The sequence below is a fragment of the Capra hircus genome, chromosome 28 (genome assembly GCF_001704415.2).
Source record: "Capra hircus breed San Clemente chromosome 28, ASM170441v1, whole genome shotgun sequence".
In the NCBI taxonomy this organism is placed as follows: Eukaryota; Metazoa; Chordata; class Mammalia; order Artiodactyla; family Bovidae; genus Capra; species Capra hircus.
In genome coordinates this window covers 21,114,920-21,139,289 of record NC_030835.1, presented here as the reverse complement: position 1 = coordinate 21,139,289, position 24,370 = coordinate 21,114,920, and the positions used below count along the sequence as shown (strand labels likewise).

Below are 24,370 nucleotides of genomic sequence, written 5' to 3'. Positions count from 1 at the left end.
ACAGCTGTTGCAAGGTAGAAACAATCCAAATGTTCATCAGCAATTAGTAGATAAAATGTAGTCTGTACACACATGCTGTTAATAGCCTTACTATTAACACTCATGCTGTGACACGGATGAACTTTAAGGACATTAACGTAAGTTGATAAAATAGGCCAATAACAAAAAGGCAAATACTGCATCATTCCACTTATGAGGTGAAACTGAAAGTGTTAGTTGCTTAGTCGTGTCCAACTCTTTGTGACCCCATGGACTATAGGCCACTAGGCTCCTCTGTCCACGGGATTCTCCAGGCAAGAATACTGGAGTGGGTTGCCACTCCCTTCTCCAGGGAATCCTCCCAACCCAGGAATCAAACCAGGTCTCCTGCATTGTAAGCAGATTCTTTAACATGTGAGCTACCTGGGAAGCCTTATGAGGTACTGAGTCAAGTCAAATTCTGAGAGACAGAATGCAGAATGATTGCCAGCTAGTGGGAAGAGTGAATGGAGAATTGTTGTTTAATGAACAAGAAGTTTTAGTTTTGCAAGATGCAACGAGCTCTGGAGGTAGCTGCACAACGATGTAAATGTCCTTAACACTACTGAACTGAGCACTTTAAAAATGGTTAAGTTCATAAACTTTGTTAAGTGTATTTTACCATAATCAAAAATAAAAAACCAAAAATATTTCCCTCCCACTGGTCTCTAATTACCATTTGGTTTCCACCCTCTGAAACCACTTTCATTATTTTATTTATCTTGTGTTTTCTCATGCATATGCTGCTGCTGCTGCTGCTAAGTCGCTTCAGTCGTGTCCAACTCTGTGCGACCCCATAGATGGCAGCCCACCAGGCTCCCCCGTCCCTGGGATTCTCCAGGCAAGAACACTGGACTGGGCTGCCATTTCCTTCTCCAATGCATGAAAGTGAAAAGTGAAAGTGAAGTCGCTCAGTCGTGTCCGACTTTTAGTGACCCCATGGACTGCAGCCTACCAGGCTCCTCTATCCATCGGATTTTCCAGGCAAGAGTACTGGAGTGGGGTGCCACTGTCTTCTCTTATGCATAAACAAGCAAATATAAATAAACTAAACCACAGTATATAGTATTCCGTATCTTGCTATTTTCCCTAAACAATGCATCTTGGAATTCTTTCATCTCAAATGTAGAAAAGTTTACCTCTTAAGAGCAACATTTTAACAACAGTTTTAGCATGTGCTGCAAAGCTTTAAAATAAAAGAACTTACCAAAATCTGGTGGACACTGCCCATTATAAGGAAACCAATTTCCTTTCACAGTGAAAGGACTTTTCCTGTTGCTTGTTGAACCAGTTCCCAGCTGTCCATTACCACCAAGTCCAAAAGAATAAATTCGTCCTGATGAAGGAACAAAAGCAGAAGTGTGCTGCCTAGAGTAAAATGACAGAAAACCTCAGACTTAATGTTACCTTTCATGTAAATATAAAAATAATCTACATTTAGAAAAGCACAGTGAACATTACTGGTATAATTTTTCTCTTCAAAAGTAAGTTAATAAGACCATAAGAGTTTTCAAGTTTTCTGTGCAAAATTTTATCAATAGCCTTATTCTATACTGAATGAATTCTGTACCACACAGGTAGACTGCTTAAGCATGGTCCAGAAAATTCCCACAAATGTCCGAATTTAAAAAGACCCAGCTCTGCACTGATATCTCTTACACTGTATGATTCAGCACTAGAGGCAGCATCTAACTGCTATCCAAAGAAATCAGCCCACCAACTTCTCGCTCAGGTTCTAGCTTAAAGCTGTATTCTGTAAGGGCCTACACCATGTGGGTATCACTCAAAAGCTTTAGGGCAAGAACCACGCAGAAGACTGGTACATATAAAAATGTATGGTAAGACAATGTTTCCTTTCTTCAAAAGAAAATGATTCTTATGTATACACACTCAGATTTCTCTAGAGGTACCAGAGTGGAAGCAAACAAATTACAAACCTAAGAAATTACAAAACTGAAGCTAGCGAAAACCCACTAATCCTGAATCTGTCCAACTCCCTCTGAGGCTTCATCAGTATATATTTAGGAATGGGCTACAGGTGACCATCCAGCTCAGGTGTTGTGTTCCTCAAAGTTTCATGGATTCAATCAAGTCTGGCAAATTCTTGTTATTTCTGTAAATACTGTCTCTCCCCCATGTAGTCAATGCTCTTCTTGATAATATTAGACAAACGTTTTATCTTCCCAACACTCTAACAGTCTTTTAACTTCTCCTAAATATCCATATCCCTTGTGACTAATTTCCCTAGATCTGTTTTTCATATTATTACTTTTCTCTTTAGCAGTATGTCCAACCTGCTGTTTCCATTAGCCACTGAATTTAAAAAATTAACGACTATGTTTTCTCCCATTTCTCGTTCTTCTTTTCAAATCATCCAGACAGTTACTTCACTTAAAACCCTTAATACATTGTAAAACATAATACATATACATCAATTCAGGACTATTCTGATAAGTCCCAAGCCTACTTTAGGACAGTCTTGTGGTTACAAATTCTGAGGGAAGATCCAAACAAGAAACTAAGCCAAGGCCAGAAAAGTCTCCTTAAACTAGCAAGAGAATATTTCACTGTGGACCCTTCCATGAGGTGGCTTTACTGGGAGGAGATGGTTTCACAGGCCTCACGACCGCCTCTACCACTTCTTCGGTCGTACCTCCTATTCCAAATTCCCTTGCCATCTGTGGTATAGTGCCTATAAAAACTGCCAAAGTTATTCCATTCCCTATACCCATTACCCTTACAACATGACTTTTGTAGGGGTTCCCATAAAGATGAGGAATCTATTTCTCCATGTCTTAAAACTGGTCTCTGGCCTACAGCTTGCTTTGAACAGAATGAAGCAGAAATGACTGCATGAGGTGACCCTAAGCCTAACACGTGGTTTTGCGTTCTTTACCTCTCTCTTTTGGTACTCTGCTATACTATTATGAGCATAACTTAAGGTTAGCTTGAAGGATAATATACAATCGGAAGCAGAGATAAGCCAACCCAGCTAAAGACCCCACAGACTACCCAGCCCCTATCCAGACCATCAACTGATCAACTGAGTTCAGCTAAGATGAGAACTGCCCAACAAAGCTCAGCTCAAATCACTAAGCCACAGAATTACTAGCTAAATAGGTAATTATGTCAGTAATTTGGGGATCGTTTGTCAAGCAAAACAAGCTAATAAATACATTACCCAGATTGGCAAATTTTTTCAGAGTAGCTCCAGAGTCAGTTCAAACTAACAGGTATTATTTTCAGATTTCCTTGTTTTCGCCCAGTGGAATTCTCTTTACTTCCTTGCAAACTAATCTATGCTATTTACTTAGAAGGACCTTTTGATTCCACAGTTTTCAAGTTATCTAGCCTGTCATATAACTGAAAAACTAAGGAGACTCTAACAACCATCTCATCTCAGAGCCAGATGAGCTAAAGTTAATAAAAAATTTTTAAATCAAGGATACACATTTAACAAAATAAACCACAAATGAACTAGTAGAAAGGCTAGGACAAACACAGACAGCTTCTTAAAAAGAAAAGAACATCACTTTGCTGACAAAGGTCTGCACAGTCAAAGCTATGGTTTTTCCTGCAGTCATGTACGCATGTGAAACTTGGACCATAAAGAAGGCTGACTGAACATGGAAGAATTGATGCTTTTGAACTGTGGTGCTGGAGAAGACTCTTTGGAGTCCCTTGGACAGCAAGGAGATCAAACCAGTCAACCCTAAAGGAAATCAACCCTGAATATTCATTGGAAGGACTGATGCTGAAGCTGAAACTCCAATACTTCAGCCACGTGATGCAAAGAATTGACTCATTTGAAAAGATCCTGATGCTAGAAAAGACTGAAGGCGGGAGGAGAAGGGGACGAAAGAGGATGAGATGGTTGGATGGCATTACCGACTAGATGGACACGAGTTTGAGCAAGCTCTGGGAGTTAGTGATGGACAGGGAAGCCTGGCGTGCTGCAGTCCATGAGGTCACAAAGAGTCGGATATGACTGAGCAACTGAACTGAACTGATGCAAAGAGACGACTCACTGGACAAGACCCTGATGTTGGGAAAGACTGATGGCAGGAGGAGATGGGGGCAACAGAGGATGAGACGGCTGGATGGCCTCATCGAATCAATAGACATGAGTCTGAGCAAACTCTGGGAGATAGTGAAGGACAGGGAAGCCTGCCTGGCATGCTGCAGTCCATGGGGTTGCAAAGAGTCAGACACAACTGAGCGACAGAACAACAAGCATATAAAACAAACTGCTGTGGCTGAAGGGCTTAACGTTGTCCAGTTCACCTCCTTCAGGAAGTAGTACTGTGATATTTTAAAGGAACGTATCAATAATTTGAAAATTACTGCTCAATACTAGTTCATTAAATTCCTCCACATACTGGTTTACTAAAGGTGTGGTTCTTAATCCTGGCCACATTTTGGAATCACCTAGGAGTGAGCCTAGGCAACAATACATATTACTAAAAACTCTCCAAAGGGTTACAGCATAGAGTTAGAGCCACTGAACAAACATAACTATCTGAAGTCCCATATTTGATGTAATAGTTCAAAAACAGTATGATACTATACTACTGGAATTTGAACCCTTTCCTTTTAGATTATCTCCTTGATCAGTTCATATTTCTGGTATCCCTTGGCTGCTTCCTTCAAGAAGTTCCTGACAATTATTTGTTAAGGAAATAATACATAGTTCTTGTAATACCAACTACCTGCAAATCAAACTGGTGAAGATATCAACTGACATTCCCTCTGTAGATAAGTTCTTACATCTCTATCAATATATAACTGAAATTCCTCCCCCAATCCAATAGTTAAATAAATAAAATTAGAAAGAACTAAGTTTACAGAGCTAAGAATAACTGTTCAAATCATGCTCATCTTAACTATGAAGAATTACAAAACTGGATTAACAGTAAATAATGTGATATCTCACAGGAGACTTATTAAATATTTCATCAGAAAAAAATTACTTAAAAATATTTATAATCTTTTAATGAATTATGCATGAAGTTGAACAAGGAAAGTTGAACTCTCTACACTTTACTGAATATATATTCATGTATAACTTCAACAGTCTAATAAACATTATGCTAGTAAACATTTCTGCCCACTTACATGTTGAGCTTTTATTTACCTTTCACAACAGATCCTGATGAAGGCTTTGACAAATTATTCCCATAGATCATTTTTCAAATACATGGTCAAACAAACAAAACTGAGCAAAGAAACAGGGTACACTGAACTTATCCCAGCATAAAGAACAATAGAAACAGACGGCTAAAGATTTCAGATGTTGAAATTTTCAAACACAAGAACCTAGAATAATTATGTTTAATAGTTGCTTAATGTCCAAAGAAATAAAGGCCAAGGCTGAAAACTGACCAATAGCTAGAAATATTAAATTTAAAAAAAAACTTTCAGATTTTTAAAAAAAGTATGAAACATTAAGACTGAAAAATCACAATAATCACAATTGAGATCTTAAAGGTTTAACAAAAAATCCATATAGTATGAGAATTAGTGAACTGAAGCATAAATCATAAAAATAATCAAGAACGCAGCAAATAGAGGCAAACATGTGGAAAGTTAAGAGAGAAACTACAAGGTGGAGTGAGACGATTTAATACACATCCAATCAGGGGCTTCCCTGGCAGCTCAGTGGTAAAGAATCTGCCTGCCAATACAGGAGACATGGGTTCAGTCCCCGATCTGGGAAGATCCCACATGTGGTACAGTAACTAAACCCATGCACCACAACTATTAAGCCTGTGCTCCAGAGCCCAGAAGCCACAACTACTGAGCCCACAAGCTGCAAATACTGAAACCCTCAAGCCCTAGAGCCCACGCTCTGCAATGAGAGAAGCCACCACAATGAGAAGCCCACACACCACAACTAGGGGGTAGGCCCCGTTTGCCACAACTAGAGAAAAGCTCATGCAGCAACACAGACCTCGTAGAGCCGTAAGTAAATAAATAAAATTCTTTTTACAAATATACATCCAGGGTCCTATGAGGAAAGGAAAAGCCCTATCGAAAGAGATAAAGAGATTAGAATTTCCCATAACTGATCAAAGATATTACTTCACAGATTCAAGAAGCCCAGTAAGAAAATGAGAAAATTCATTCTTTAACAAATAAAAGCAACACTGAAGAGACAAAGAGAAAAGAGACAAATTGTCTTCAAAGGAGCAACATACCAACAGCTGAATTCTCAAATTTGAAGCCAAAAGACAGTGGAATGTTATCTTAAAAGCGCTGAAAGCAAACGCCAAGCTAGAATTCTATAACCAGCAAAATCATCCATGAATGAAGGTGCAATACAGGCATTTTTAAATATGCAAAGAAACAGCAATCTGCAAATCTACATAAAGAAAATACCAGAGGGTAGTTGCTAAACGGAAAATGATACTAATTATTATAAAAATTAAAGAGAAAAGAAGGGAATAAATGCATGTACAGCCATTTTTATTTGTGCACTGATTATATGACTGGGGTTTAATAATATATGTAGAATGAAAGTTAGGAAAGGCAAATGAAGGTCTCCAACTCCTGGGAGAGTTTTTTTTTTTTTTAAGATTTAAAATGTTTTATTTTTTTTTTTAAATTTTAAAATCTTTAATTCTTACATGCGTTCCCAAACATGAACCCCCCTCCCACCTCCCTCCCCATAACATCTCTCTGGGTCATCCCCATGCACCAGCTCCAAGCATGCTGTATCCTGCATCAGACATAGACTGGTGATTCAATTCTTACATGATAGTATACATGTTAGAATGTCATTCTCCCAAATCATCCCACCCTCTCCCTCTCCCTCTGAGTCCAAAAGTCCATTATACACATCTGTGTCTCTTTCCCTGTCTTGCATACAGGGTCGTCATTGCCATCTTCCTAAATTCCATATATATGTGTTAGTATACTGTATTGGTGTTTTTCTTTCTGGCTTACTTCACTCTGTATAATCGGCTCCAGTTTCATCCATCTCATCAGAACTGATTCAAATGAATTCTTTTTAACGGCTGAGTAATACTCCATTGTGTATATGTACCACAGCTTTCTTATCCATTCATCTGCTGATGGACATCTAGGTTGTTTCCATGTCCTAGCTATTATAAACAGTGCTGCGATGAACATTGGGGTACATGTGTCTCTTTCGATTCTGGTTTCCTCAGTGTGTATGCCCAGCAGTGGGATTGCTGGGTCATAAGGTAGTTCTATTTGCAATTTTTTAAGGAATCTCCACACTGTTCTCCATAGTGGCTGTACTAGTTTGCATTCCCACCAACAGTGTAGGAGGGTTCCCTTTTCTCCACACCCTCTCCAGCATTTATTGCTGGCAGATTTTTGGATCGCAGCCATTCTGACTGGTGTGAAGTGGTACCTCATTGCGGTTTTGATTTGCATTTCTCTAATAATGAGTGATGTTGAGCATCTTTTCATGTGTATGGGAAAGTATTAACATAAATTAAAGATTAATGTTATTTCTAGAGCAACAATTTAAAGTTTCCAAATTTCCAAAATGGGTATAGTTAAGTTCAGTGGCTCAGTAGTGTCAGACTCTGCGACCCCAGCCAGGCTTGCCGTCAACCACCAACTCCAGGAGCTTGCTCAAACTCATGTCCAAAGAGTCGGTAATACCATTCAACCATCTCATCCTCTGTTGTCCCCTTCTCCTCCTGCCTTCAATCTTTCCCAGCATCAGGGTCTTTTCCACTGAGACAGTTTTTTGCATGAGATGGCCAAGTACTACAGCTTCAGCTTTAGCATTAGTCCAATGAATATTCACGTGTCCAATGAATATTCAGGACTGATTTCCTTTACGATTGACTGGTTTGATCTTCTCACTGTCCAAGGGACTCTCAAGAGTCTTCTCCAACACCACAGTTCAAAAGCATCAATTCTTCAGGGCTTTTTTTATGGTCCAACTCTCTTATCCATACCTGACTACTGGAAAACCATAGCTTTGATTAGATGAACATTTGTCGGTAAAGTAATGTCTCTGCTTTTTAATATGCTGTCTAGCTTTGTTATAGCTTTTCTTCCGAGGAGCAAGTGTCTTTTAATTTCATTGCTGCAGTCACCATCTGCAGTGATTTTGGAGCCCAAGAAAATAAAGTCTCTCACTGTTTCCACTGCTTCCCTATCTATTTGCCATGAAGTGATGGGACCAGATGCCTGATCTTAGTTTTCTGAATGTTGAGTTTTAAGCCAGCTTTTTCACTCCTCTTTCATCAAGTGGCTCTCCTTCACTTTCTGCCATAAGGGTGGTGTTATCTGCATATCTGAGATTATTGATATTTCTCCCGACAATCTTGATTCCAGCTTGTGCTTTATCCAGCCCAGCATTTTGCATGATGTACTCTGCATATAAGTTAAATAAGCAGCGTGAGAATATACAGCCTTGTCATACTCCTTTCCCAATTTTGAACCAGTCTATTATTCCATGTCCAGTTCTAACTGTTGCTTCCTGAGCTGCACACAGGTTTCTCAGGAGGCAGGTCAGGTGGTCTCGTATTCCCATCTCTTTCAGAATTTTCCAGTTTGTTGTGATCCACACAGTCAAAGGCTTTGGCACAGTCAATAAAGCAGAAGTAGATGTTTTTCTGGAACTCTCTTGCTTCTTCTATGATCCAGCAGATGTTGGCAATTTGATCTCTGGTTCCTCCACCTTTCCTAAATTCATCCTGAACATCTGGAAGTTCTTGGTTCATGTACTGTTGAAGCCTAACTTGGAGAATTTTGAGCTTTACTTGCTAGTGAGTGAGATGAGTGCAATTGTGCGGTAGTTTGAACATTCTTTGGCACTGTCTTTCTTTGGGACTGGAATGACCTTTTCCAGTCCTGTGGCCACTGCTGAGTTTTCCAGATTTGTTGGCGTACTAAGTGAAGCACTTTCACAGTATTATCTTTTAGGATTTGAAATAGCTCAGCTGGAATTCCATCATCCCCACTAACTTTGTTCATAGTGATGCTTCCTAAGGCCCACTTGACTTTGCACTCCAGGATATCTGGCTTGAGGTGAGTGAAGGGGATAACACCGTTGTGGTTATCTGGGTCGTTAAGATCTTTTTTGTATAGTTCTTCTGTGTATTCTTGCCACCTCTTCTTAATATTCTGCTTCTGTTAGGTCCATACCATTCCTGTCCTTAATTGTATCCATCTTTGCATGAAACGCTCCCTTGGTATCTCTAATTTTCTTGACAAGATCTCTAGTTTTTCCCATGCTATTCTCTTCCTCTGTTTCTTTGCATTCACTTAGGAAGGCTTTCTTATCTCTCCTTGCTACTCTTTGGAACTCTGCATTCAGATGGATATATCTTTCCTTTACTCCTCCTGCCTTTTGCAATTTCCAAAGGAAGGCTTGGGTGATAAACTGCAATTAATTTTGATTAATTTCAGCACTCTGCACAGTATTAGCTACCTACCCCTTCACCCTCAACCCTGTGACAGGCAGTTATCCAATGATCCAGGAGTATCTTGGACAAAGCTTGTGGGAGCCAGAGCAGGCTATACGGATTCTGTCCTTATATATGAGATCAGTCCCCTGTTCATTGATTGCAGCTTTTGATTACAGAGGAACAGACACAAAAGGAGGATAAGTCTCTTCTGTAACCCTTCTGAGCACTGTCACAAGCCTATTCTCCAGCTGAAGACTTCCAGGACTGAAAGGGCTGGTATGTGTGTTGTTGTTTTTTAATTTTATCTTCTTCTATTTTCTTCCCTTTATTTCTTTTGCGCCTTTTAAAAGTCAGTTGTTTAAGATCTAGGACATTGAAATGTAACCGAATATAAAGGGGAATTTAGAAAGTCATTCTGCATGCCCAGGAAAAGGTACAGTCTCAGAAAAGAGCTGAGAAGACCTTAGGCTTACAGTTCAGTCTGATCCTTGGCACAGAGACAATCTGTAACAATCAAAACAAAACAAAAATAAGCAAACCCTAGAGAAGAAGGAGAATCTTTTTTCCAGAGTTACCACATTTTAGGTTCAAAGGTCCACTTTTCAAAAAGAAAAAAAAAAAATCTCAGAGAATATTAAAAATTACAAAAGCATGGCCCAATCAAAGAAAAAAATAAATCAACATGGGAATACAAAATGATACAGCTATTTTGGAAGGCAGTTTGATAGTTTCTTACAAAGCTAAACTATTACAATATTATCCAGCAAAAGAGCTCTTCATTATTTATCCAAAGTAGTTAAAACCTGTGTCTATAAAAAACTTAAACATAGATGCTCATAACAGCTTTATTTGTAACTGCCAAACCTTAGAAGCAACCAAAATTTCCTTCAGTAGGTGAACAGATAAACAAACATATCTAGACAGTGGAACATTATTTAGCATTAAAAAATAATCAGCAACCAAATTATGAAAAAACACAGAGGAACCATAAATGCACATTACTAAGTAAAAGAAGACAATCTGAGAAAGCTACAAAGTATGTAATTCCAACTATGATATTCTGGAAAAGGGAAAACTATAAGAGTAAAAGTCAGTGATTGCTAAGAGTTAGGGTGTGGGGGGGGATGAATAAGAAGAGCACAAAGTATTTTTAGGGAAGTGAAAATACTCTATATAATTACCACAAGGGTGGATGCACATCAATATACATTTGTTCAAATAGACAGAATAAACCCTAATGTACAATACGTATACTTGCAATAATCTGTCAATGTAGTGATGAAAAGAAATTTTCATATATTGAGGTATGGGAAGTCATTCTGGCTCACACCTAAGATAACACAAATTTAACGCTAATTAAACAGCTGGTTTGTGGCCTATCAAACATACATCCTATACCTGCTCTAATTATTAAAGAAAAGGACACAAGGACCAGAAATAAACAATGTCCATGGTAAAAATAAAAATTAAATCCCTGCTCCCTTACTGGGATGCCAATCCTGGCACTCCTTCGATGATAAAAGACTCTCTTCCCAGGTTCAAGGCCACAGGGACTTGCTGTGTACATGTTCATATCTCTTTTAGAAACCCTGAAGGAATCTATTCATGACGTGTTTGATGGGTCTTTGTTCTGACACGATATAAAACTGTGCTGAAAAGTATGCTTTTCTGGAGCAGTTCCTCAGTTATCTGAGAAGCTGTCTTAAAGCTCCTTTCTTTTTTCCTATTATGGACTGTTTAATTACAAATTAATTTTCTTGTGAACCTAAAAATGCTGTAAAAAAAGTCTACTTTAGAAAAATGAAACAACCAGGTGATGAACCTTAATAGACTAAAACAATTTCCTAAAGTTACTCAAATAACTAAAGAAAAACATGAAAACAGTCAAGAAAACAGTATATGAAGAAAATGAAAATACCAATAAAAAAACAGAAAGCCTGAAAACAAACCAAAAGCAAATTATGGAGATGAAAAATACAATAACCAAAACTGAAAGTTCAGTAGAGGAATTCAAAGGCAGATTTGAGCAGAAAGAAAACGAATAAGGGAATTCGAAGATAAAACAACTGAAATTACTAAGTCTCAAGGGGGAAAAAATGGAGAAAAGGAAACAGAACGTAAGGGACCTATGGAACATCATGAATTGCACCAAAAAGGCACTGTAGGAGTTCCAGAAGGTAAAAAGAGATAAAGAGAGATCATCTGAAGAAGTAATAACCAAAAAGTGTCCAAATTTGATGAAAAACACAAATATCCAAGAAACTCCAAGTAGAATAAACTGAAAGAGACCCATACTGAGACACATTACAATCAAATCGTTGAAAGACAAAGAGAGAAACTTGAAGGAACCAAGAAAGAAGTGACTTGTCACATACAAGGAATCCTCAATAGGATTACCAGCAGATTTCTAAGCAGAGACTTTGCAGATCCGAACGCAGTAGGCTTATATATTCAAACTACAGAAAGAAAAACCTACCAACCATGAATTTGATACTCCCGCATAGTTCAAGCAGTAAAGAATCTGCCTGCAATGTAGGAGACCCAGGTTCGATTCCTGGGTTGGGAAGGTTCCCTGGACAAAGAAATGGCAAACCACTACAGTATTCTTGCCTGGAAAATCCCATGGAAAGAGGAGCCTGGGAGACTACAGTCCATGAAGTTGCAAGAGTCGGACACGACTTAGCAACTAAACCACCACCAAAATTCTCCTTCAAAAATGAGAGAGAAATTAAGACATTTATAGATAAAAGCTGAAGGACTTTGTTATCACCAAACTTGTCCTTTAAGAAATACTAAAAGAAATCCTACAGTTGAAATGAAAGGACACTAGTTACTCAAAGCTGTATTAAAAAAATAAAGATCTCAGTAAAGGCAAATATGGGGCTTCCCTGAGAGCCCAGCTGGTAAAGAATCCACCTGCAATGCAGGAGATCCTGGTTGATTCCTGGGTTGGGAAGATCCACTGGAGAAGGGATAGGCTACCCACTCCAGTATTCTTGGGCTTCCCTTGTGGCTCAGCTGGTGAAGAATCCACCTGCAATGCAGGAGACCTGGGTTCAATCCCTGGGTTGGGAAGATCCCCTGGAGAAGGGAAAGGCTATCCACTCCAGCATTCTGGCACAGAGAATTCCATGGACTATATAATCCATATGGTCACAAACAGACAACGACTGAGGAACTTTCACAAGTAAATATATGGGTGATTATAAAAGCTAGTACTATTCTAACTTTGGGCTTTTTCCTCCAAATTTTGTTTTCTACAGAATTTTAGAGACTAATGCATAAAATTATTAATTTTTTTGGACACACAAGGTATGTAAAAGTTATCTTGTGACACCAATAACTGAAACCAAGTGGGGACAGAGTCATATAGGAACAGAGTTTTTGTATGTTATTGAAACTGACTTTGTATAAATTTGAGTTTGTGTGTAACTTTAGGATATTAAATGTAATCCCCATGGTAACCACACACACAAAAAAAAATAGCTACAGAATATACAGAAAAGGAAATAAGGAAAATAAAACATTTCACCCCAAAAAATAAACACAAAAGACAGTAATGTAGGAAAATCAGCAAAAAGACATACAATGAAAACTAAAAAGTACTGCTGAAAGAAATTAAATAAATGGAAAGATCCCACATTCATGGATTAAAAGACTTAATATTATTAAGATGTCAATACTTCTGAAGTGATCTACAGACTCAATGCAATCCCTATCAAATTGTGGAAATACAAATTAAAATCATGATTAAGGCCACTATATATCCAAGAAATTAGCAAAAATTTTAAGGTGTAACAATACCAAATTGATAGTGATGGGAAGGTAAACTAAACTGGTGTAACCATTCTGGTTAAAAGGGTAACATTAACCTGTAAAATTCAAGTATACTCTATGATCCTGGGAAGCCCTGGTGGCTCAGCAGTAAAGAATCTGGCTGCTAATGCAGGAGACACAGGTTGAATCCCTGGGTCAGACACATCCCCTGAAGAAGGAAATGCCAACTCACTCCAATATTCCTGCCTGGGAAATTCCACCGACTGAGGAGCCTGGCAAGTTACAGTCCACGGGGTCACAAATAGTCAGACATGACTTAGTGACTGCTGCTGCTGCTGCTGCTAAGTCGCTTCAGTCATGTCCGACTCTGTGCAATCCCATAGACGGCAGCCCACCAGGCTCCCCCATCCCTGGGATTCTCCAGGCAAGAATACTGGAGTGGGTTACCACTTCCTTCTCCAATGCATGAAAGTGAAAAGTGAAAGTGAAGTCGCTCAGTCGTGTTCGACTCTTAGCAATCCCATGGACTGCAGCCTACCAGGCTTCTCCATCCATGGGATTAAACAACAACAACCAACCCAGAAATTTCATTCTTACTATACACTTTAGAAACACTAAAGTTTATGTATATCAAATAATAAATGTTCAAAGCAAAATTATTTGCAATTGCCCAAAATGGAAATACCCAAGAGTCCATCAGTAATAGAATGAGCAAATAATTATAGAAGCATACAGTTGAGTAAAACAGCAGTAAGACCTAACGATGGAGAACCATGGCTATACATAGATGGATAATCACACACATGATGTTAAAAAAAGAAAGAAAAGGAAGTCACCAAAGGCTACCTGCAGCATAATTCTGTGTATCTGAATTAACTGTTGGAAAACTAAATTATATTATATAGAGATATATACTAGCTGGAAAAAAAATTAAGCTAAGTGGTCAAAACCAAGTTAGTCAAGCAAGGATATTTTGCCTCTGGGGACCAAAGGTAAAGCTCAATTACAAAGCTCAGACTCCTATTTACTCCCAAGAACTGGGGATGGGGAAATCAGTATTCCAGTTCAACTTTCACCACTGATTAATCTTATGTCTTAAGTAATTAGTCAGTCAATTTGTTCACTCTTTAAAGAAAAAGGTGGACAGGCAAAAGAAAAAAAGACTATAACTTCGAGTGTAATGTCACATGGAACAGCACTGTTTAAAAAGGAATGACCCACAAATGTTACCACAGCAAAAGTGGAAGAATCTACAATGTTACCTTGCATGCTACTGGCATACTTTAAACAAACAAGTCAAGGGCAAAATCCTTCTTGCCAAGAGAATTAATGTGTACATCGAGCAAAAAGTATCCTAAGAGCCAAGACAGTTTCCTGAAACGTGAATAAAAATGATCAGGGAGAAAAAAAGGAAGCCAAACAGAAAGGTACTCAAGTTCATCTGAAATGCTACTAAAGCAGCATACTCTGTGAGAACCAATGGAAAGGAGCCTGCTGCTGGAAGTCATTCCCTGTGAATTTGTGGTATAATAATAGTAATAATTAAAAGACCCCTGGATTGTTAAAAAAAAAAAACAACTTAATAATTGGGTTATAGATCAAAATATATAACCACTTTTCTATAACCACTTACCTTCCACAAGCAATCTGAGTGACAATGCTTCCCATAAGTTCAAAAACTTTCCTTGGGTTTATTTCATGACTGGTAGAGTTATGACCCAACTGACCATACCCTCCAGCTCCAAAAGTAAACACTCCACCTTCCTAAAAAGAAGACAGAATCTTTTGTGATTAGAAAGCCTGATAAAAGGAAATAATCTTCAGGAAAGTAAGTTAATCTTTAATATAACTACGGAGTCAATTTTCTTCTATATTGTCTTCTTAATTTAATGGATGATAAGATAGCTACCTTTTCAAGGTAATACATCTTAAAACTAAAAGTTTTAGGTTGGTATTGCTGATTATTTTCACATATTTGCTTCCATGGTGGCTCAGAGGTTAAAGCGTCTGCCCGCAATGCGGGAGACCTGGGTTCAATCCCTGGGTCAGGAAGTTCCCCTGGAGAAGGAAATGGCAACCCACTCCAGTATTCTTGCCTGGAAAATCCCAAGAACAGAGGAGCCTGGTAGGCTACAGTTCACGGGGTTGCAAAGAGTCGAACACGACTGAGCGACTTCACTTTCACTTTAGAAGTATTTATGGTCATCATCAAACCAATGATGACAATGATGACAATAATGATGACAAAGTCATCATTAAACCAATACTATTTTTTGCACTGCCTTTTACTATCCTCATATTCTTGTCAAATCACAGAAAATTTCATAAAACCTAAAAATGGTATCATTTTCAATTTCCAAAGTACCTCTGCAAAGAAAAATAAAAGTGTGTATAAACAGAGCACCCAAATATACCTACTCTTAGCATAGTGTTACTGAACTATAGACAATCTTTAAAATATTTATCATAAAATACATAACTGGATTAAAGGTAATCTTTTTTAAAAAGTATTTCATGATGACAGTTTAACAAAAGCACAGTATTTTTTCAGTTCAATTGCTTTTCTTCATAGTTGCAGCTATGTAAACAAATTTAGCTATTAAATGAAAGGAGAATAAGAGTTTTTATACAGACTGCTATGTCAGGAAATTAATTTTTCTGTTTAAAATCTTTTTATCATGGGAAATTTCAACAAAGACACAAAAGTAAAGACAAATATATATATATGTATGTATCTACATATGAATTATCACATAATCATCACTTTCAACTGGTAAAACTTAGACAACCCTGGTTCATTGATACCCTTCCCACCCCCTTTTGGGGGGTATTTCAAAGCAGAAAACTGTGCTAGAGGTACTTTAAACTAGTAAACTGTGGTCAATAAATCATTTCACCTATAAATGTGCATGTATTCTCAATGGTACGTAACTCTAAAAGATAAAAATATATAATACAATACTACTATGCTGCTGCTGCTGCTAAGTCGCTTCAGTCGTGTCCGACTCTATGCGACCTCATAGACGGCAGCCCGCCAGGCACCCCCGTCCCTGGGATTCTCCAGGCAAGAACACTGGAGTGGGTTGCCATTTCCTTCTCCAATGCATGAAAGTGAAAAGTGAAAGTGAAGTCGCTCAGTCGTGACCCCATGGACTGCAGCCTACCAGGCTCCTCCATCCATGGGATTTTCCAGGCAAGAGTATTGGAGTGGGGTGCCACTGCCTTATCCGACACTACTACTATACACAAAAAAATTATAATTTCCTTTTTTGGACAGAAATAGCATGGGGTCGCAAAGAGTCGGACACGACTGAGCGACTGAACTGAAGTTTTATTTCTCAGGTTTTTTCATCTTACTAACATTAATGACTTAAGATCGTGAATATTTAAAATATACAACATGACATATATATACTCTGTGGAATTATTACTACAGTCAAATTAATTAACACATCTATCACCTCATATACTTTTTTGGGGGGAGGAAAAAGCTCAGATCTCCTCTCAGCAAATTTTAAGTACAGAATACTGTATTGTTAGTAGTCACTATGTTGTACATTAGATCCTCAGAATTTAAAAATCTTGTAACAGAAAGTTTGTACCCTTTGACCACATATCCCCATTTTCCTCATGCTCCACACCCTGGGAACTACCATTCTACTTCTTGTTTCTGTGAATTTGACTTTCTATTCCTAATTGCCTTACCTCTCACTTTTTTTTACACAATTCCATGTATAAGTGATACCATTAAGTACTTGTCCTTGCCTGGCTTACTTCACTGAGCATAATGCCTCCAGGCTCATTTATGCAGTTACAAATGAAAGCATTTCCCCTTTTTATGACTGAATAATATTCCAGTATATGTATGCATGCCCACACACACATGTACACATCACATTTCCTTTATCTACTCATTTGTCAGTGGACACTTTGGCTTTTTAAATATCTTGGCTATTGTGAACAATGCTTCAGTAAAATGAGCATAGTTATTTCTTTGAGATACTGTTTTCATGTCCTTCAGAAATACACCCAAAAATGGGCTCACTGGATCTTATAGTGGTTCTATTTTTAATACTTTGAGGAATCTTCATACTGGTTTCTGTAATGGCTGCACCAAGTTGTACTTCCAACAGCAGTGTATAGGGTTCCCCTTTCTCCATATACCTGTTTTGTTTTTGTTTTTTAATTATAGTGATCATAACAGATGTGAGTTTGTGGTCCTGATTTGCATTTCCTGAAGATTGTGATGTCGATACTGAGTACCTTCTTCATGATCTTTTGGTCATTCGTGTATCTCCTTCAGAAACTGTCTATTTAAACCCTTTGCCCATTTTTAAATTAGACTGTTTCTCAGTTATGAGTTATGTGAGTTCCTTATGTATTTTAGATATTAACCCCTAACCAGATGTATGATTTACAAATATCTTCTCTCGTTCCACAGGATGAGTTTTCATTTTGTTGACTGTTTCCTTTGCTGTGCAGAAGCTTTAAGCTTTTAGTTTATTTTTGCTTTTGTTATCTGTGTGCTTTTGGTGTCACATCCAAGAAATGACTACCAAGACTCATGCCAAGAAACTTTCTCCCCAGGTTTTCTCCTAGGAGTTTTACAGTTTCAGGCCTTACATTTAAGTCTTTATTCCATTTTGAGCTACATTTTGTAAGTGGTGTGAATTAGGGATCCAGCTTTTGCATGTGCATGTTCAGATTTCCCAGTATCATTTATTAATGATGATGTGTGCTCTCGGCATCTTGTCAATGATTTGCTGCATTTATTTCTGACTACCTAGGACTGCAAGGAGATCCAACCAGTCCATCCTAAAGGAGATCAGTCCTAGGTGTTCATTGGAAGGACTGACGCTGAAGCTGAAACTCCAGTACTTTGGCCACCTCATGTTGAAGAGTTGACTCATTGGAAAAGACCCTGATGCTGGGAGGGATTGGGGGCAGGAGGAGAAGGGGACGACAGAGGATGAGATGGCTGGATGGCATCACTGACTCGATGGATGTGAGTCTGAGTGAACTCCGGGAGATGGTGATGGACAGGGAGGCCTGGCGTGCTGCGATTCATGGGGTCACAAAGAGTAGGACCCGACTGAGCGACTGAACTGAACTGATATGCAGTATGGTGAAAATAACAGTACTAATTTTCCTAATAACAATAAGACAACAGAATGCAGTTTAAGAGGCTCTTTGTGAATTCGATTTATCTTTAGGCTATTTCCCGCTAGTGATGTACAACAAAATACTATACTTTAAAATCACCTAAAAGAAATCTTCTGTAGTTGTGCCACTAGTAATTCTGTAGAACTGTTTTAATGTACAAATATAAGTTAGCTTTTTAATTATGTTTAAGAGTTTCTAGGTTTCAAAGTCAAAACATAAGGCAAGGCTCATTTGGTCTACCTATTCTTTTCAAATATAAATAACATGTATCTTCTTTTTCCTTAATGGTAATATATCCTGAAAATCATTCACAACAAAATAGAGATCTTCCTCATTCTGTTTTACAGGGAGTGACACTACATACAGTGGCATTACCAGTTTATTCAATTAGTCTGCTACCATTAGGTATTTGGATTTCTTCTACTCTTTTGTTATTAAAATATTACCACAGCAAACGGCCTTGTGTATACATAATTTTGTATCTTTGGAATAGATTCTTAAAATTGCTAAGGGATTGATAAGTCAAAAGGTATATGTACATGTAATCTGCATAATAAATTTATAAAAGAACTTGAAAAAGACTGACATATTTATGGTACTGTCCTCATATCCATTAACATGCATGTCTACTTATTCTGTTTTTAAATTTTGTGGGTATTTTTTTATTTTTCCTGTTTGTTTTACGCAAGGAAACTGCTTTGTAAAGAAATCCTAATCTATCTTCAAGAAGTTCTTGCAGAAAAGCAATAGGCACTGATACGCAACTACAGTTTAAACAAGGAAAACTAAAAAATATCTTACTTTTGAAATAGTTAAAACTATCTAATTTTGTTGAAAATAATATACACTAAAAATTCCAGTGATAAGTATCTATTTTTCTCTCAAAAGAGAAAAATACAGCTACTGTTTTGAGAGAAAAATACAGAAGATTAATAGAATTCACATTAAAAAAAACTCAATAAAGACTTAAAAATCTTGGGAAAATAAGATAAGTGCTTATCTGAAAGGATGAATTTGAAAAGCATTAACATGTGAATATTTCTACCACAAAGTTAATCCTAAAAAATAATATTATAAGAAATATTCTTTACTATTATGTTCAACACAGCTTACTTCTAAATATCAACGACAGAAGAGAATCGCTAAAATTTGTAACTTGCCAACAGTGATTACATCTGTAATTTGAACTTTTTTTAAATCAATAAAATATGGTAATAAGATTAGCAGAGATAATAAAACTTCCTTATTCAAAAGTACAATAAAATTTTTCTAAAAATTAACTTTTGTAATTGGTCATTATAATATTTTTTAAAGTATCTTTGCTGCTGCTGCTAAGTCACTTCAGTCGTGTCCGACTCTGTGTGACCCCACAGATGGCAGCCCACAGGCTCCACCATCCCTGGGATTCTCCAGGCAAGAACACTGCAGTGGGTTGCCATTTCCTTCTCCAATGCATGAAAGTGAAAAGTGAAAGTAAGTTGCTCAGTAAGTGTCCGACTCTTCGTGACCCCATGGACTACAGCCTACCAGGCCCCTCCTCCATGCGATTTTCCAGGCAAGAGTACTGGAGTGGGTTGCCATTGCCTTCTCCGAAAGTATCTTTACTACACTGTATTTGGTAAGGACTGAGAATAATTCTTATTTTAAAATTTCCAGTGGGGGGGTAAACGTGTAGAATTTTTACAAATCTGATGAGAAGTAATTTTTCCTTGACAATTTTATCTACTATGCAGGATAAACAAAGATAAAGATGCAAAAATGTTAACCTCTAATTCAGTCAATGATAATTTGCTAGTTCCTTTATGTTAACATGACTATAGTAAATAACACTACTGGTAAAGGTTACCCTATTTTCATTTTACTTCTAGAGAATTATACAGTATTGATACTGAACTGGTACATATTCAAGAAAGTGAGAGGTCAGAGTTAAAAAAACCATTAGCAAGATGGTGATGAAAGCTCATTATAACTGCTTGCATAATACTGATTCTTGGCCTAGGGATAATAGAGGAATTCAGTCTCCTCTGTTACTTATTATACTTATAAGCTACATAGAAGCTAAATTAAAATTGGGCAGAGTCACACAACATAAATGAGATTGATACACAAACCACAGTAAGCTTGACAAACTAAAAAGAAATTATTTCATTCACAATATTATTCAAGCAGTATTTAATATTAAGTTGTAAAATGCAATAATATGTATCATCACCACACAAACAGCAGATCACAATTCACATTTCATAACATAGAACAGTTGAAACATAAGGTGAACTGTTTTTGAGAACAGATGATAACCTAAGTCCCTTTTTCAAGATAAATTATTTTTTAGACATCAATAACCCTCAAGGTTTCAATATACATATCATTAAGATATGCATTAATTACAGAAATAACTACCATAAATATTAATTAAAAAGTTTTACAGGAGTACAGTACCTTGGTTAGTGCAGCAGTATGATCTTCTCCACAACAAATATAAACTATTTTCTGAGTTCTTAGTGACTTTAGTAAATTAGGAACATACCTATCTGAAAATTTCAATAAGAGAACAGTTAACAAATGTATTAATGAACAGTATTTTTAAAATTAAAACTCTTCTACAATGTGTTTCTCTACAGCTTTCCCAACGGTGGAAGACAGCGATAATTAAACCATTTTAACAACTCAATAATTTTGTAGTAAAAGGCTAAGTTGGGTTGCCAAGTCTTTCTATTCCTACTACAGTGATAAAGAAACGTCTAAAAAGGGGAAATTCTAATCTGCCTCAATGCCAATCTACACTCAGGAATCAAGGAATTTCAAAGCTTTTTGACTGCTTCTAATACATATACATCATTCTTTATATCTACCTCATGATAATTAAGCTCAAGCATCCTACTTTGAATTCTAAAACTATACTTTCTGATGTTTTATAGCAGGAAAGATATAATAAATATCCTAATCTGACATAGTTTTCTTATGCAGAACAAAATATTTTTAAATTCTAAGAGTATTATTTATCATTTCCAGTTGTTATAGATCAACAACTCACTTTTGTCTAACTCATTATAATTATGTTGAACTTTATTAAATCAGTTTTTGTATTTCAAATATTGGCATTCAATCTAATGCAGCTATGAAAACTCAGTTCCCAAGATCCCAATTTAAGTAGTTATAATTTTTTAAAATTCAAAAAGTTTATTTGTAAGACATTAGCATCACCATTAACAGATTAATTAAATGACTCAGATATAAATATTTCTTTGAAATACTCAAATAGATGAACACTTCTTGTTACTTTTCAAGATAATTTTACAACTTTTTTCAACTGACGGTAGCTGATAATGTGGTTACCAATCTGAAGTAATGTTTTTCTCAATTTTCTTTTAGTAACCATTCAACAATGAAGATTTTTGTCCAGATATACTTTCTCCATTTTATTTTAAAATGAAATACTATTTTTGGCCTTCCCACAATCTCCTAAAAATATTATAAGGTGGAATTTTTAAACTAATCTCTCCATCCCCACCTCAATCCCAAGGAAGATTTGGGTATACTTCTCTCTGACACTAAGAATCACTAATCCATATCAAAAAATCATCTCTCTATAAAAGTATAGAGTATATCAATAAAAAATGCAAACCTACCATTTTCATCATTAAGACCTAGTTGACCAAATTTGTTGCGTCCCCATCCAAAGATAGCTCCAGAAAGGGTGAGTACAAAACTATGGGCTCCTCCGGCAGCAATTTGCATGAAAGGGATTCCAAGTAAAGACTTAATCAGCTGTGGTGAAGCTTGCTTTTTACAGTCAATGCCTAAACCCAATTGGCCATATTTATTCTGTCCCCAACAGAAGACTTCACTTGCTGTAAAACAAAAATCATAAATTACTATTTTTCTCACACACAAAAAAATTCCATTTTAAAATCATCAGTTATTTTGGGACATTCGTCCTTACACTGGATGAAAATACATATTCCTCCTTACTATTATTTCTTATATGATACTACCTAGAAGAATCCATATTAGTAGAGTTTTAGTTTGACTCACTTTATCAATGAATAGGGTAAGTCACATAACTGAGGGTAATCTCATTTCCTGATGTTCCTTAAGAAAACCTCAGGCCTCATTTTTATTCTATGATTTCTCCCAATAGGGACTCATTTAAGCTCAAGGCTTCAGTTACCAATTACCTTTTGAACATCTTCAAAATTTATCACTACCCTATATCTCTCCTCTGAGCAATAAATCCATGTATCCAATAGATTACCTGACAGCTATACTTCGATATTTGAAAGGTACTTCCCGTTCAGCATGCCCTAAACTCAATTCACGATCCCCTTCCTATCTCCCATACCTGGATCTCTTCCTAATGTTCCTCATTTTCAGTAAATAATCATCTTAACTGATTCAGCAGCACAAGTCATAAACACAGGGAGTCATCCTTCAAATTCCCCTCTTCTCTTACCTTACATACAGGTTTTTATTAATTAATCTATCACCTATCAATCAAGTCATATACGGTTTTCTTTCTAAAGAAAAATATGGCTAATAGATCCACACCTACCAGTTTCACCAGGTTCTTACAATAGTTCTCTCTCAGTTCAGTACAGTTCAGTTGCTCAGTCATCTCCGACTCTTTGCAACCCCATAAATCACAGCACACCAGGCCTCACTGTCCATCACCAACTCCCAGAGTCTACCCAAACCCATGTCCATTGAGTCAGTGATGCCATCCAGCCATCTCATCATCTGTCGTCCCCTTCTCCTCCTGTTCCCAATCTTTCCCAGCATCAGGGTCTTTTCAAATGAGTCAGCTCTTTGCATGAGGTGGCCAAAGTAATGGAGTTTCAGCTTCAACATCAGTCCTTCCAATGAACACCCAGGGTTGATCTCCTTTAGGATGGACTGGTTGAATCTCCTTGCAGCCCAAGGGGACTCTCAATGAGTCTTCTCCAAGACCAAAGTTCAAAAGTATCAATTCTTCAGCACTGAGCTTTCTTTATAGTCCAACTCTCACATCCATACATGACTACTGGAAAAACCATAACCTTGACTAGACGGACCTTTGTTGGCAAAGTAATGTCTCTGCTTTTTAATATGCTGCCTAGGCTAGTCATAACTTTCCTTTCAAGGAGTAAGCGTCTCTTAATTTCATGGCTGCAATCACCATCTGCAGTGATTTTGGAGCCCAGAAAAATAAAATCAGCCACTGTTCCCACTGTTCCCCCATCTATTTCCCATGAAGTGATGGGAGTGGATGCCATGATCTTAGTTTTCTGAATGTTGAGCTTTAAGCCAACTTTTTCACTATCCTCTTTCACTTTCATCAAGAGGCTCTTTAGTTCCTCTTCACTGTCTGCCATAAGGATGGTGTCATCTGCATATCTGAGGTTATTGATATTTCTCCTGGCAATCTTGATTCCAGCTTGTGCTTCATCCAGCCCAGCATTTCTCATAATGTACTCTGCATGTTAAGTAAAATAAGCAGGGTTTAACAATATACAGCCTTGACATACTCCTTTTCCTATTTGGAACCAGTCTGTTGTTCCATGTCCAGTTTTAACTGTTGCTTCCTGACCTACATATAGGTTTCTCAAGAGGCAGGTCAGGTGGTCTTGTATTTCTATCTCTTTCAGAAATTGCCAGTTTACTGTGATCCACACAGTCAAAGGCTTTGGCATAGTCAATAAAGCAGAAATGGATGTTTTTCTGGAAATCTCTTCCTTTTTCGATGATCCAGAGGATGTTCGCAGTTTGATCTCTGGTTCCTCTGCCTTTTCTAAAACCAGCTTGAACATCTGGAAGTTCACGGTTCATGCATTGCTGAAGCCTGGCTTGGAGAATTTTAAGCATTACTTTACTAGCATGTGAGATGAGTGCAATTGTGCGGTAGTTTGAGCATTCTTTGGCACTGCCTTTCTTTGGAATTGGAATGAAAACTGACCTTGTCAGTCCTTTGGCCACTGCTGAGTTTTCCAAATTGGCTGGCATATTGAGTGCAGCACTTTCACAGCGTCATCTTTCAGGAT

At 37.4% G+C, this 24,370-nt stretch overlaps 1 protein-coding gene across 5 annotated transcripts in view; it reads right to left on the bottom strand.

The window, feature by feature from the left end:
• HERC4 (HECT and RLD domain containing E3 ubiquitin protein ligase 4) overlaps positions 1 to 24,370 on the bottom strand; it is a 124,965-nt gene that overhangs the window by 60,790 nt on the left and 39,805 nt on the right. For all 5 annotated transcript variants that reach the window (XM_018042293.1, XM_018042294.1, XM_018042296.1 and 2 more), the window contains 4 exons: positions 21,983 to 22,204; positions 20,793 to 20,884; positions 14,824 to 14,954; positions 1,226 to 1,386 (listed from right to left, as the gene is read on the bottom strand). In XM_018042293.1, coding sequence (XP_017897782.1) covers positions 1,226 to 1,386; positions 14,824 to 14,954; positions 20,793 to 20,884; positions 21,983 to 22,204 — 606 coding nt within the window. The remainder of the gene's footprint in view (positions 1 to 1,225; positions 1,387 to 14,823; positions 14,955 to 20,792; positions 20,885 to 21,982; positions 22,205 to 24,370) is intronic.